The following is a 15832-nucleotide window of genomic DNA, read 5'->3' on the forward strand; positions in this document are numbered from 1 at the left end:
CTAGAACTTGGGTAAACCTTTCAGCATTGATGGTGCCTTTCCAGATGTGTAAGCTGCCCATGCCACACGTACTCATGCAACCCCAAACCATCAGACATGCAGGCTTCTGAACTGAGCACTACTAACAACTTGGGTTGTCATTGTCCTCTTTAGTCCGGATGAAATGGCGTCCCAGTTTTCCAAAAAGAACTTCACATTTTGATTCGTTGGACCACAGAACAGTTTTCCACTTTGCCACAGTCCATTTTAAATTAGCCTTGCCCAGGTAAAACACCTTTGCTTCTGGATCATGTTTAGATATGGCTTCTTTTTTGACCTACAGAGTTTTAGCTGGCAATGACGAATGACATGGTGGATTGTGTTCACTGACAATGTTTTCTGGAAGTATTCCTGGGCCCATGTTATGATTTCCATTACAGTAGCATTCTTGTATGTGATACAGTGCTGTCTTAGGGCCTGAAGATCACGGGCATCAAGTATGGTTTTCCAGTCTTGACCCTTACGCACAGAGATTGCTCCAGATTCTCTAAATCTTTGAATGATATTATGCACTGTAAATGATAATAACTTCAAACTCTTTGCAATTTTTCTCTAAGAAACTCAAAAAACTATTTTTCGCTGCAGCATTGGTGATTCTCTGCCCATCTTGACCTCTGAGAGACACTGCCACTCTGACAGGCTTTTTTATACCCAATCATGTTGCCAATTGATCTAATAAGTTGCAAATCAGTCCTTAAGCTGTTCCTTATATGTATATTTAAATTTTCTGGCCTCTTATTGCTACCTGTCCCAACTTTTTTTGGAATGTGTAGCTCTCATGAAATCGAAAATGAGCCAATTTTTGGCATAACATTTCAAAATATCTCACTTTCAACATTTGATTTGTTATCTATATTCTACTGTGAGTAAAATATAAGTTTATGAGATTAGTAAATTATTCCATTACTTTTTTACTCACAATTTTTAAAGTGTCCCAACTTTTTCTGATTTGGGGTTGTATATATAAAATATATGTCTTGCAATATGAATTGTAAAATTAGAAATGTATTTGCTTGCCCTTAAAATATATGAATATTTATGCTCTTGAAATACATTTTTGAAATACATTTAATCTCAACATATATTTTTACATATATTTAGCATATATTTAAAACATATTTTTTGGCCTTATGGCATATAAAGTATTTTATCTATAAAATAAAGTGTGATTGATCAAATAAACTAGTGCACAAAACCAAGAGAGCCAGTTTGATCTTCCTGATAGTTTATTTTATAGTGCATTCTGTTTTCAGATTCTGAAGTAAACGTTTAACATAAACAGGAACAGAACACATAGAACAGAAATGTTGACTTTGTCATACATTCATACATCACTTTTCAAGTAAATTGTTGTTTACTTGATCAATAAAATAAAAAAGGAATGTACCTTAGAACAGACTAAATACTTTTTACTTAATGGTAAAACACTTTTTGGCTATAATAAATGTATACATCAAACAAAGCTGCTGAACATGTAAAGAGTGTCGCTTGATTTATTTCAGGAGTGCAAAATATGATCATAACCTTTGTGAAAGATGCTAAGCATGATTTATTTCAGAAGTGTGTAATATGATGGTTGGCTAAGCTAAACATAAAAAATGTGGTCTCATGTTTTTTAAGTGTAGGTATACTGGTGGCCTTAGTGAAAGACGGTCTGTCTCCATCGTTTGTCATGCTGGAAGGGCCACAGACTGTCCCTTATGGCGGATTTGAAAGGGGTGGACTCCACACTCAGGCCAAGAAGCTCCAAACGCGAGCACTCTAATTGGGCATTTTGTGGCCTCTGAGCCCCTGCGCCTGCTGGCTGCTCGGTCATCTGCACAAACAAACAGATTCGTGAGCAAAACAGATCATCACAGACCGAAAACAATACATAAAAATATAAAACGTCAGAGAAAGAAGGCATGTTGAGATGTGTCATTTTTTCACCTTTGGCAAAACCAAACAGAGAACTTGTTTTCAAACATTTTCCGTCTGTGACTGGTTGACTACAACATATAGTCCCACCCTAAAAATCACACTAGTGATCAAGGCAGTTTTGCTGAATGGAGCTAGTCAAATTTCCCAAAACAAACAAAGCAGTGTTTTGACAGCACAGTGTTTTCACATTTCATGGAAAAGCATTCAACTCTAGATAAACGTTTTAACGTTCAAAAAATACACTCCAGCTTACATGGAATTTGGTTCTCCGTTTCCAAAACAATTTCTCATAAATTTGTTTACCTTTATTGAAAAACAAAGATTCTAGAAACAGGAAGTGCACGAAAGTCATCTAATGAATGAATTAGTGATGTGCACATCGATGCTGCAGTATCGATAAATTAATTAGAAGCTAATGATTTAATTTCAAATGTTATTATAAAGTATCTATATCTTAATTATATGAATGATTTCATCATAAGTAAGTGTTCATGTGTGTGTCTGTGTGTGTGACAATACACGTCGATCGGTCTGCGACTGCGCAGCGCGAGTCATGGCCATTAAAACACGCACGTGCATACAAACACTTCCAGCAGCATGGTTGAAAGGAAGCACAACATGGTGTTGTGTTACTTCTTGGTCACGGAAAAAAATGATTTAAACATTTACAAATGACACACCCTAAAAGCATAAAGAGGCTGAACAAAAACAAGCCACTAGGTCTCCCTCTGTCCATTACCGGAGAGTTTTCAGGGATGGAAACCCTATCCAGATACAAAGAGCAAATAGTTAACTTAATAACTGTACTCCCTCTCTTGTTACCATTAGATGAATAAGAATAAACATAAAAGGTATTTTTACATTAGGGGCCAAACATCTCCACAAAATAAATGTAGAAATACCAACAAATTATGACCTTCTGTGGACATTTTTTTTATGGCTTTGTGAGGAAAGCTGCATTTAAATCATACACAATGACGCTTTATGAAAATGTAAGTTTTCTGTGATGTGTATGTTATGTATACATAATAAGCAATATTGGTATTGTTAAAGGTGTATTAAAAAAAAGTATCCGTATCACTTGCAAAAAAAAAATTGTTATCGCCCATCCCTACCACAAATCACATTCAAACTTGTGTCTTCTGTGAGTACTTGGACCTGAATACAACCCATATGTGGCAGTAAAATGAATCACAGCGCCCCCTCGTGTGTGCTTCAGTTTTTTTCATTTTTACATTTTAAAGGGATAGTTCGGCCAAAAACGATATTAAACCCATGATTTACTCACCCCCAAGCTGTCCGAGTTGCATATGTCCATCGTTTTTCAGACAAACACATTTTCGGATATTTTTGAATATTTCAGTTAATTAAATGTGAAGTCATGGGGTCCACGACCTTCAAGTCCAAAAATCCAAACGGCTCCAGGATGATAAATAAAGGTCTTCTGAGGGTAATCCGCGCGGTGTTGTTGTAGAAACATCCACATTCAAAACTCCATTAACAAAAACAACCCCCTTCCGGTAGCGCCGCCATCTTGGACTCCTCTGTATTCAGGAGAGAGTATTAGCGTAGTGCAGGGGTTTTCAAACTGGGGGCCGGGGCCCCCAGGGGGGCCGCGAGATGGTGCCAGGGGGGCCCCACTTTTATGACATTTTATGAAGTACATTCATTTATCATGAATTCTGTGTAATTAAACCTAAAAAAAATAAGGCTACTAACCAAAAGCACTACTTTTTTGTATAATTTAATGGTTTTTTATTAAAATGTTGAGTTTTAGAACAGTTTTTTGTCACAAATTTTCTTTGGGGGGCCGCGAAGGAATGCACCGTACACAAGGGGGGCCGGACGCTGAAAAAGTTTGGGAACCACTGGCGCAGTGTACGCACTTTTCTTAGTGACGTATGACAAATTCGGAGGGCGGGGGCACCGAGCAGCAGCAGAGAAACCTCCGTACGCTGCGTAAAGCTATGATCTGAAATGCGGATGCGACTAAGATGGCAGCGTTACCGGAAGGTAGTTATTTTCGCTAATAAAGTTCTAAATATGGACATTTCTACAACAACACCGTGCGGACTACCCTCAGCAGACCTTTGTTTATCATCTTGCAGCCGTTTGGAATTATTTTGTGAAGGATGGACGCACTTTTTTTGGACTTGAAGGTCCTTAGCAGGAACTATACTCTCATTCTGGCGTAATAATCAAGAACTTTGCTGTCGTAAGATGGCTGCAGCAGGCGTAGTGATATTACGCACTGCCCATAAATAGTCCCCTTAGTAATTTTCAATGGCAGGGGACTATTTTCGGGCAGTGCGTAATATTATTGCGCCTGCTGCAGTCATGTTACAGCAGCAAAGTCCTTGATTATTACGCCAGAATGAGATTATAGTTCCTAGCCATATCTGCTTAGAAAATCACAACTTTTAATTTTCTGTCGGTCTTAGTACACGATGTAACTACAGAAGAGTCAAGTTTGAAACAGAAAAATATTGAAACTCTTTGGTTATTTTTGAGTGCGATGCTAATGGTCTAATCAGATTCAATGGATTGTGCTAAAAGTGGTACTGCCAGACCTGGAGATCAGCTGAATGGATTCCAAAACTGTAAAAATTAAATGTTTAACTGGAACATTAGGGGAACTGGAAAATGAGCATATTTTCAAAAAAGTGGAGTGTCCCTTTAACTTTCATCACTTGCAATGTCTAGTTGCATCTATAGTGATTTTGCAACTGTTTACTACGTCTTACGGATTTTTTTAAAAGTGGAAGTTTTTGCCAAATGACAAAAGTGACATTTTTTAATCTAAGGCATTTAAATTACTGACAAATACCCTTTTTATTGCCATCAAAGTGAAATGACTTAACCTAAACACAGGAGACTGATAATAATGCTTGTAAAAAAAAACGTGTCAGATGCATCTAGAAGGTGCTTCATATACTGTTTATATAGACCACATTTCATAAATGGCTACAATCTGTATATGGTTACATTCAGGGGTAAGATAATGTAGAAACTGAACTGAATGTAGCAAGGACAGAAGATTTGATAATGCTTTTAAACCTTTTAACTCAACAGATGTGTTTACTCACTGGTATTAGATGACTGCTAGGCAGGTTAAAAGCATCTGCTATAGCACAGGCCATTTCATATTTGGTCATCTGCTCTTTGCCCGAGTAATGGAAGATTCCACGCAATGATGGGTCCTGAGGGCAACATAAACACTGTCACATACTGAAATCAGTTTAGGCTTATCTGTGCCGGTGGGATTTAGGTGAAGACTCATTTAATACAGCATCATCCCTTAAAAACATCCATTTATACACAGTATAAGTGTATTATGCAGTAAACATCAAAAGAGACTCACCTGAAGAGCTCTCTCGGCCATGTTACGACAAACACGGGCAACATCATTGGTGTAGGTGGGAAAGCGTTGTTGACAGTGCTCTATGGTGCAGCTCTCAACTCCCTCCTGAACACGGTCCCACAGCACCGTTACGGCGCTCTCTTCAACCTTCTCCACCTCTCCAAACAAAATGGGCACTCGGAGTACAGCTGCACCTGTGTTATTTACATTTATGTACATTTATGAATGTCGCAGAGGTTTTTAACCAAAGCAACTTACAGTGCATGGAAATCAAACCCACAATCTTTTGCACATGCAATGCAACATACAGCAACACCCTGAGCTAGATTATCTCAACTGAAGAACAAGGCCATGACCCAAATTTATACGAGGTTAAGTTCTGTCCTGATTTTACATACTGAGATAAAATCAAAACAAAAGATGAAACATACTTGGGCAGTGTCTGAGTATCTCTCGTTCCCCTTCTAGCTTGGACTTCCCATACAGATTCAATGGATTGGGGGCATCATTTTCTCCATACGGAGGATTGCGCCCATCAAAAACATAATCAGTGCTGATGTAGATAAGAAAGATGCCAGCTGTAGAACAAAAGATAAATGGAGAACTTTATCTTTTTTAACTCATTCGTTGCCAGCATTTTTTTTTTTCGAAAGTTGCCCACAAACATTTTTCACAAAAGTTTCCAAAAAAAAAAAACTTCCAGGAAAAATTTCTTCTAAAAATATATAAACATACAAATATATCAAATGAAAGAAAAGAAACTCTGCTTTCAAACAAACAATAAACATACAAACAAACTTATAAACTCTTAAAGCGTAACTAAACCCCTGGTCAGAGCCTGACTCCGCCCACTGTTAATATTTGAAAAATGCAAGAAAAGTGGGCAGATCCAAACGGAGATAGAGGGGACAAACTAAGCTCGTACCAAGCATGTGGTGAGATCGTAACAAGGGCGTGGTGAGCTTGAACCTGCTTACGTCACGAGTTACTTTTTGGACCCACCATCCAATAGGAAAATTCAACTGCAGTAGCCATCGTTCAACCTGAAGAGGGCAGCACTCAGACGTTTTTACACCATATATTGTAGTATTGAAACACTTTATATTCAAATGTCAAAAAACTTACTAAAATCAATGAACAGCACCAATAAAGCATCATTCTTACAGATCAGTAACTAAAAAAAGTTGGTTTAGGGTTTAGTTACTCTTTAAATATTGGTATTTTTCTTCAAAAATATATTTTTTTAGCAAAAAACTGAAATAATTGCATTTTTGTAAAGGAATTTTGTTAGAGATCAGATTCAGAATTATTATCAAAACATAAACGCAGTGTAAAATTAATAAATAATCTTTTGCTTCCGCTTTTTTATAAATTAGGGAAGTGCGCTTATAGTGGATAATTACGGTATTACACATAACCCTAAAACCTCATCAGTAACACGTTTTTATGCAAATGTTTTCTCTTAAATGACGAGATATCTTGTCAATGGCGGGGAAAGAGTTAATAATTTCAACCATATCTAGCACTGACCCTACCTGCTTCTTTGGCCAGGGTAGCACACGCATGTACATTTAAGTTCATGGCTGCTTCGGTGTGACGCTCCACCACGTCTGGCCTTCTCTCAGCAGCGCAGTGCACAATAACGTGAGGCTTGAAAAAAATTGAGAAAAACATTTTTCTATTTTTAATAGATCAGGCTTAAAAATGTGTTCCCAGACAGCTCAGTTTAGTAGCAGGTGATCTTATGGTTGAAAAATGTTATCATTACCTTAAACCCTTGAATGACACTTCGCACTGCATCTTCATCCAGAAGATTGCACTTTAGAAAACAAGGCCGGGCTCGGTTATAACCACAGCCCAAAGCGTCCCAATCATTGTTCTTGAACTCTTTGTAAACAGCACGGCCGAGAAGCCCCGTTGCTCCTGTCACAAGCACACGCCGGTAAGGCGTGTAGATGTCATCCTAAAGGATAGAGCAGTAATTACCAAACATGTTTATAATGGTTAATTCCAGTCTTTGATTCTGATTGGTCAACAGCTGTGTTTTATTTATGATAAAACACAGCTATGACCGTTGCACCCAATGATCCTGTTTATAACTGTAAACACATTCAGTTACTGTTTACAGTCAGTCCGTCCAGCTAGACCAGCTTAAAAGTGCCCAAAACACAACTAGACCAGTTTGCTACACCAGCTAAAACCAGCTCACCGGTTTTTTTTTCAGTAGAGAGGGACTATTTTTCTTTATGAACGTTGTTCATAGATTTTGGCTTTAATATTTGTATTGTATACAGTTTTATAAAAGCATTAAGGTACAAGACGCTGTGCTGTATTCATGAAAGCTGAACTGGTTACACTGACTTGTGCGCCTAACAATGCCCTTCAACCATGACTTATTTAGCACAGCCTCTCGTAGGGGTGGGCAATATATAGGGTGGGATTATAAAGCCGGTTCCTTGATAAGTAGTAAATCGCCATCACCTGCCCCGACTGTCAGTGAACTACGGCATTGCCCGTCCCAAATGGCACACTCCGGAATGGACTTCCTCAGAGTCCACACTTTGATGACATCATGTAGTACAGACCTTAGGGACCCTTGACGCCAGTCTACGAGGAAGCACCGGAGTCGTATTTTGGGACAGGGAAATAGGAAGAGAAGTTGCCCATCAGTGCAAGCTCTTCACTTCCGTCGTCGTCTGATTGCTCTTTCGCAAGGACTTCTGGGTTGGTAAATTACGCAAAGCCTGCTGCAGTGCGGGCTTTGCTGAAGACCGCATCAAGGGCGCAAAGGAGGCGCTGATGAGCACACTTCGAAGCGTAAAAATGACAGTTGGGACACCCTACGGACTCGTAGACTATGTGAGCACGTGCAATTTAAGGCCACGAGACCGAAAGTCCACATGAAGTGCGCCATTTGGGACAGAGCCTTTGGCTGCGTCCAAATACCACTTGTGGTCTGAGCCACTCGAGAGCGCGTGCATGTGACAGGAAGTAAGTAAGTGCGCAAGATTTTCCCATGTCTTAACTGGCAAAGTGCAGTGCCCTTAACGCACACTAAACCCACACTATCTCGAATACCACTTCGAAACGGTATTTAAGGCTAAGCGTATCCCACCATGCATCATGTTCTGGATGTAAATCACGAGGGTTTTGCCCAAACCTCGCGATTTAAAATTTTAAATAGTTAATAAATGGAGATGACATATTTTGGTAGTGAAACAAAAAGTGTTGCACATTTCATTGGGGCAAAAAAATTTACCGTATTTTCCGGACTATAAGCTGCACCAGAGTATAAGCCGCATCATTCAGAAATGCGTCATTAAGACGAAAAAACATATATAATTCACAGTGGACTATACGTTGCGTTTATTTAGAAAATGATTTCACAAAATCCAAGCCGAAGAACAGACATTAAATCTGGAAAGGCAAGTTATTCAACTAAACAATAGCAGACAGAACAGCAGGCTGAATAGATGTCTGTACGTTAAAGTAATATTATCAGTTATTTAAACGATAAACCATAGCATACAGAACTTACATGGAAGTTTGAATAGGCTAAATTAACCCAACAAGCCAACTAGCGTGAAGTTCGCATACTCGTCATTCCACATTACAGAATCCATTGAATTACATAAATACAGAAGAAGCATATAGCTGAATCTCACGGCTGTAGACGGTAATGATGTCTCTTGCCTCATAAATGTCAAAGTTAATTCATACTGACTTACAAGGCGCACCGGACTATAAGACGCAGCCCCAGCCAAGTTATGAAAAAAAACGTGGCTTATAGACCACAAATACGTTATGTATTTTGTGAAACATCTGCAACTACTTTTATCACATAATTAGAAACAACATTAATTGTGTTGTTTATTCAGGGACTGCTGAATTATGCAGAACTTTAAAACTGATGAATTACAGAAAACTACACTCCCTCACAGTTGTCATGAAGAGCAAGATTGGCAATACAGACCAAAAACACTTTTTGTACCAGGCTGTAAACATGGGCATTGTAACATGAGGGTCTATGGGAATTGACTCACTTTTGGAGTCAGCCTCTAGCGGCCGGTCGATGAATTGCAGTCTAAGTCACTTCCGTGTTGGCTCCCGATAGAGATCGGAAGGTTGCCCCATGACTACAATCATTGACAGTATCCAACCCTCCATATCCAGAATATCACTAGGAAGATCGGAAGAAACCGGTTTATCGGCTTATGAGCAAATGCATGTGTGCTGATGTAGGGCATCTCTCCAGGCCAGGGTCAGTGCAAGTTTTGCTTAAAGGTGCAATTTTTTCCTGTTGCCATTTTTTAAACTATGCTTAGTGTTTAATGTTGCTGTTAGAGCATAAATAATAACTTACCTGCAAAATTACAAAGCTCAAAGTTTAATGCCAAGCGATATATTTCGCATACGTCATCAAGCCTGGTTTATTTCAGTTAACCGAGCATTAAGTTACATTCGCAAGTCATAAGCATATCCCAACTAACTTATTTACGATTAGCTTATAGTCAACTTTATAATTGTTAATATTCTGAAATAAGTATTGATGACGTATGCATGAAATTTACCTCAGACTCTGCCACATCGTACCTAAGGAATGTGACGTCATGTGTTGCTTTATTTTTATAGCCAACGTTGAGTTCATGCATCGTTTAAAACATTGCATTAAATGTGTATTAATGCAGTTAAGTTTATAGTAATACAATTTAGTTTTGCATTGTTTTACATCTCTCAAAGACACCATTTTACAGTTACTATTGTGCATGATGTTATAGGGGTCTGTCACTTACTTAATTTGCATACGTTCAACCCAAATGAACTGGCTAAAAGCAGCTAGAGACTAATACTTAAACTGGATTAAACTGCAATGCCATTGAATTCAGATCTCAGCCAGCAGTTTCAAAATATCAGATGAAGTACAGCCTGGATCTCACTTCTTAAGCAATATTTATCATTTTAAGTCTGTCACGAGCACAAGATGTCAGTAGTAATGCTTGATGTGAGGCGTAGCCCTTCTACAGCAATACAATAAATTGTAAACGTAAAAACAAAGTAAGATCAAACTAATGGTTAAAACAAACTGTACATCGCATGTAAGGTATATAGTGCAGTTGCTTATTGTAAAAGGTGGAAATTGTGAATGAAAGTATTCCTTATATTGCCCATTTTATGCATGACTGCGACAGCTAAAAGTAAACTGTTCTAATGTAAACTGATTTGAGAAACAACGGTGTGTCATTGTAACACCAAAGACATCCTTCATTTTCATAAAGTTGCTCTAGCTTGTAAACCATGAAGCTGCTTCCCCATAAATAATCCAACAACCTTACCTGAACAAGCTCAACGTGCCCGGGTTTGAACTGTATTTTAAACTCTTTATCTCTGATACTCATTTCAATACAGCTATAGCTGTTATCATATCAAACAGGAGCAGATAACAGTTATCTATATTTATAATGCGCCACTCAACTCTTAAACCCTATTGAAAATGTCTGGAAGCCTACGTGCTGTCAGTATAGGCCCTTGTTTCATATGAGCTATAAAACATAGGAGTGTAACGCTGTCGATTTAAAGAATCATGCAGGCGTTGTGCAGATCATTGAAGTTGTGCACGGAAGCAAAACAAAAGCAAGTGTTCTTGCGCATCATCATTGCGTGTATTTGCGCAGTCCTTATGCAGCTGTATTTATCTCATGACGTTCGACTGGCGTAGCATTCTTCTGGTATTAAAAGTACTTTGTTGTGTCTTCGCAAGTAGATCGTATTAAATAAAAATTAAAATACTATTATATGCACGTCAAAATAGCGACAGAACGACACTGAGTTTCACAAAATGGATCGAAAGCAGGCAGCAATCAGCAAGCTAACCAAAAAATCTTTCCAAACCTGTAACTAAGAGAGCCAAAAATCACAATTTTACTCGCGAGAGACACTTAATAATTACGTTTATACTTTATTGTATATAGGCTATTTATAAAAAATTGTATGTCTGTAAAATTACACCGATCGGACTTTTAACAGACATGCTAACGTTACTGAACCCTAAGTTTAAAAAAATAAGTACATCATATAAATCGAGGTTATATTCAATCAGATAAACGTAATTTTTACCAATCTTAACTGTACCTGATCATCCCCGTAGTTAAAACCAGGCATATTTGGATTAAATACAGTTTTGGTGTGAAGCCTTCGACATGTAGGCTATGCGAAAATCATCCGCTGTTCTGCCACCACTACAGTTGTGATTTCAATATAAAAGTCCTGCAGCTGGCACGTATAGTAGTCCTACACTGACTTCTTGTTCAACACACGGGGTCAAATAAACAGATTAAAGTTATATCAGTTGTTGTTAATATACTTAACTTGTTGCTTTGGCCATGTGTTTGGTTTGATTTGAATTTAAATAGTTAATATATACATAACCATGAATGAGGAAAAAGTTGTTTCCGCCCGGTTTCGAACCGGGGACCTTTCGCGTGTTAGGCGAACGTGATAACCACTACACTACGGAAACGATATACATCGACGATAATATCGTCGATATATCGTTTCGCAATATGGTTAACAGTATATAGTTTTGATGATTAAATGTTTCTAACTCAACAGGATGTTGATGTTTTTACAAAAAACGTAATTTATAACTTAAAATGTGAATAAATTACAAACAGAAATGATCACACAAAGTTTGTTTGTTTTTGAATAGTTTTTGTTTTGTAAGATTCACCATATTTTGGGTTTCAGTCATCATATACTATTTAGTGAAAAAGACGTGTTATTTTAAATATATTTTTAGAAGAGTATTTAAGATTTAAGTTTCTACATACCCAACCAATCAGATTAAGACGTATCTTACAGGCGAAACGATACGTTTAGTGCTTATGTAAAACATTTTTATATTCTATTATTCATTTGACGTAAGTATAAATTCAACACACAGGAGGGTTAAACCAGACAAATGTATTTAATGTAGTAATATCATGAAAAAATAAACATTTGTTTCCGCCCGGTTTCGAACAGGGGACCTTTCGCGTGTGAGGCGAACGTGATAACCACTACACTACGGAAACGTTGTGTGTGGATGATATAATATTAGACTATAAAAGGGATAGTTCACCCATAGTATGTTTACTCGCATGTTGTTACAAACCTGCACACACTTATCTGTTCTGATGAACATGCAGGAAGACATTTTGAGAAATGTTTGTAACCAAACCGTTTGTAGGCCCTGCTCACTTCCATAGTAGGAAAAAAAATACTATGGAGGTAAATGGGGTCCATGAACGGTTCCTCAAAATATCTTCCTTAGTGTTCATCAAAACAAAGAAATGTATACAGGTTTGCAACAACGTAAGAGTGAGTAAATAATGACAGAATTTTCATTTTTGGGTGAACTATCCCTTTAACCAACATCAGTACATTGTATAATTTAATATGTTTGTTTACTTCAAATTCTATGTTTTATGTAAATTTTTTATGTAAAAAGTTTGAAAACCACTGATTACATAATCGTAATCAATTTAATGTATAACTTACGTATATTTTAGATGATACAGGTAGGCAACATACATAATGAAAATTGTACTTGTATGCAACCAATTTCTACCAACTTTCAAACATTTGAGGAAGACGTTAAAAGGCGTGTTGTTAAGTAGAAATAAAATAGAAACAAAGCCGTTTATCATTTTTCCACATTAATGAAAGATCTTTTCTCATAGGCATTTGTCACACTATACCAAGAAACCATATTTACACTAGCATGCCTGACAACTGACCTCAGTACTGATATGGAGCAGCAAAGATGCATTTAAAGCGGACATTTCACAAGACTTTTTAAAGAAAAAAATAAGTACAATAAATCTTTGGTGTCCCCAAAATACATATTTGAAGTTTTAGCTCAACATATCATATAGATTAAAATTGCCACTTTGTGTCCTTTAAAATGCAAATGAGCTGATATCTGCACTAAATGGCAGCACCGTGGTTGGATAGTTTAGATAAAGGGGCGGTATTATCCCCTTTTGATGTCACAATTTTTACATGCTTGCATAGAATGGTTTACCAAAACTAAGTTAGTGGGTTTCTTTTTCATATTTTCTATGTTGATTGAGGACCCAACTATAGCACTTAAACATGGAAAAAGTCAGATTTTCATGATATGTCCCCTTTAAATCTCAAACCAAACCAGGCTGTTAAAGTAAAAACTTGCATTTCAGTGTGACCTGAAACATGAAAATTAGCTTGCATAGCATTTGATTTGATTGTTTTGGACTGGTATGTATATATAATACTTTTCTTACACGTGCACTGTATTACTGCATAACAAAAGGAAATGCAGGGAAAACAAGAATTGAACATAATACACAATGCATGTTATTCACTCAAAAATTCTTACTAGCTTTTAAAAAAAGTAAATAATTATCATGTTAAAATTATACATTTCATTTACACAAACTTGATATAATGCTCAATAAGAATGCAGACAACCCCTCACAAAAACAATGAATAAAATCAGTTATATTCAATGTGAGGGTTGACAACAAAACACGATTACATGATATCAGTTATTATACAATGTATCACTTCTCCACTATTTGTATTTGTTGAGAAATGGAACCAAAGATAGCATCCTTCCTATTGACCTTGTCCCAAGAGTTTCCTGAGTACAGATTTGTCCATATGTACGCCAGTACAAATCCAGTGCAACGTCCACATTGGTTTCCTCCCTGTAGTTCAGGTGAGCCCCAGCAGACCCTTTGGCAAACTATATTCCCTTCATGTACCCCATTCAGTGTCTTTCAAGGCTGAAATCGGTTCTCATCTCTGCCGCCCCTGCCCGGAAGCCTCTTCCTTTAAAAGCAAGAGTGGATCGGGTTGGTGGTTTGAAATTGTACCCAGAAAAGATAAGACAGCCATTGAAGAATTCATCAGTTCAGTTGTAGACACATCGGTCAGTCTCTGTTAGAAGGTTCAGGGTTATTTTGGTTTATGAGCCATTCATTCCTTAAGGAAAGCAGCAGCAGCATCATTCTCTGTGCATCCGCAAGCATTGAGTTCACATCTCCTGCGACACTCTCTTGATTGCTTTTGAGCTTTCTATACATGTTATTGAGTCAGTGAAGAGCCCTTCTTTTGTTAATGCAGCGATACATACAAATTATTTTGCAAGTTCTCTTTATTAAATAAGAGACGGGAGGATGAAAAGCAGTTACTTGCAAAATATATATCAATATGTACAAACTCCATGCTCCGGGTTAGTCATTACTGCAAGAGAGCAACAGAAGAAGACTGTTAGGAGACACACAGAAAGCCCTCACAGAGCAAATGCAGTATACTTAGTATTACGAAAAAGATGATATGGACACATACAGGACAATTCCCCACAGAATACATTTATGTCAGGGATGCAGCGATACAAATTGTCTACGCTGTTATCGATATTCGGTTATTTAGAATGACATATGCCGCTACAAATTCAAAAATTATTATACAACATGAGTTATGATGCATTTTTATGATATAACGTATTGTCACTGATTATAAGACAAGCCAGTTTGGTTCCCCACATCCTTTAATACTTTTCATATGCCATACAATACCTACAGTCTTTATGGAATTAATAAGCTGTCCAAACATATAGCCTATTCATATTTTATTAACAGTAGATGTCTGCCTTACTGTAAACGGCTGTAGTTTATCAGGTTGCTTCAGTCCATGTTAACTTGTTTATGTGTATTTGGCGCCACCTACAGCATTTTTGCGGGTGTACGGTATGATGTAATAAGACAGCATCATTTACTGAGAGGCATTTCCGTGCCGTCTTATATTCAGGACAATACGGTAATCTTTTAAGACCAATCATGGGAAAATGTGCTTTTATCTGCTGATACCGATTATACTGTAGGCCTTTGCATTGCTGCATGCGTAAATGTATAAATATGTTATGGTTATATTACCTTATGCCAGCATCCAGGTATCGGCAGTCCATCTCGCCCCTGTGAAGAGAGAAGTAGAAGAACTCAATAGTTAGTTAAATAGCTCTTACTGATGAGGTAAGAATTCAGGAGAAGAACTGCACATCAGATCTGCCATCAATGATGTGAGACACACCAACCCACAGAAAAACACTTTTGGCATCACCACAACACAAATCATGCTCAAAATCACAAAACCCAGACGGCTAAAGTTCTTGTTTTATCTCCCATGTGGGATAAAATTAGGGGAAAAAAAGCTAAATATGTAACTACACTGTAAAAAGTCCTTGTTGCACTTACATTTTTAAGTTTAAACAACTTGAATTTGAAGTAATTTAAACTTTTCTGACTATAATAAATTATGAAAATAAAGTTTAAGGGTCAGATTTACTAACAGCTTCCGCCAGCGCAAACCATAATTTTGGCATTAAATAGCGACTGTCGAGATTTACTTAAAATGCGCAGTGGATAATTTGCGCTAAAAAGGTGTGGTTTAGTTTTTTGCGACTGACCTTATTGCATATGCATTTTTAGAAGT

The 15832-nt window shown here is 37.4% G+C and overlaps 2 protein-coding genes and 2 non-coding genes across 10 annotated transcripts in view; all 4 read right to left on the reverse strand.

The window, feature by feature from the left end:
* Positions 1 to 1247: 1247 nt before the first annotated feature.
* On the reverse strand, positions 1248 to 11604 carry mat2b (methionine adenosyltransferase 2 non-catalytic beta subunit methionine). 3 transcript variants are annotated; one of them, XM_055179321.2, is made up of 7 exons: positions 11450 to 11604; positions 7089 to 7283; positions 6856 to 6970; positions 5752 to 5898; positions 5321 to 5514; positions 5046 to 5159; positions 1248 to 1855 (listed from the first exon to the last, which is right to left on the reverse strand). In XM_055179321.2, exons 1-7 carry the CDS (start codon positions 11477 to 11479, stop codon positions 1679 to 1681), a joined length of 972 nt encoding a protein of 323 aa, XP_055035296.1. In that variant the 5' UTR covers positions 11480 to 11604; the 3' UTR covers positions 1248 to 1678. The 3 variants fall into 3 exon arrangements, with proteins under 3 accessions (XP_055035296.1, XP_073727172.1, XP_055035295.2); XM_073871071.1 differs by having other exon boundaries at positions 11435 to 11494; XM_055179320.2 differs by lacking the exon at positions 11450 to 11604 and adding an exon at positions 10654 to 10975.
* A 160-nt stretch (positions 11605 to 11764) lies between these two features.
* trnav-aac (transfer RNA valine (anticodon AAC)) lies at positions 11765 to 11837 on the reverse strand. Its single transcript has one exon. It is a non-coding gene; the product is annotated as a tRNA-Val (tRNA).
* A 480-nt stretch (positions 11838 to 12317) lies between these two features.
* On the reverse strand, positions 12318 to 12390 carry trnav-cac (transfer RNA valine (anticodon CAC)). Its single transcript has one exon. It is a non-coding gene; the product is annotated as a tRNA-Val (tRNA).
* An 865-nt stretch (positions 12391 to 13255) lies between these two features.
* The window catches only part of col23a1b (collagen type XXIII alpha 1 chain b), a 40225-nt gene continuing 37648 nt past the window's right edge, over positions 13256 to 15832 (reverse strand). For 4 of the 5 annotated variants that reach the window (XM_073871073.1, XM_073871072.1, XM_055179316.2 and 1 more), the window contains 2 exons: positions 15277 to 15315; positions 13256 to 14170 (listed from right to left, as the gene is read on the reverse strand). In XM_073871073.1, coding sequence (XP_073727174.1) covers positions 14138 to 14170; positions 15277 to 15315 — 72 coding nt within the window. In that variant the 3' untranslated portion in view covers positions 13256 to 14137. Of the gene's footprint in view, positions 14585 to 15276; positions 15316 to 15832 lie in introns of all 5 variants that reach the window. The other variant, XM_055179317.2, reaches the window with a different exon arrangement.

The sequence above is a fragment of the Misgurnus anguillicaudatus genome, chromosome 9, assembly GCF_027580225.2.
Source record: "Misgurnus anguillicaudatus chromosome 9, ASM2758022v2, whole genome shotgun sequence".
Taxonomy (NCBI): Eukaryota; Metazoa; Chordata; class Actinopteri; order Cypriniformes; family Cobitidae; genus Misgurnus; species Misgurnus anguillicaudatus.

Bases quoted from the DNA above. Each gene is read 5' to 3' on its own strand.
- mat2b (XM_055179320.2), bottom strand. From the start codon at position 10,716: ATGAGTATCAGAGATAAAGAGTTTAAAATACAGTTCAAACCCGGGCAC. The intron at 7,284-10,653 runs GTAAGGTTGTTG...TCTATCCTTTAG, and splicing joins GGCACGTTGAGCTTGTTCAG to GATGACATCTACACGCCTTA. The intron at 5,160-5,320 runs GTGAGTCTCTTT...TGTTGCCCTCAG, and splicing joins TGGCCGAGAGAGCTCTTCAG to GACCCATCATTGCGTGGAAT.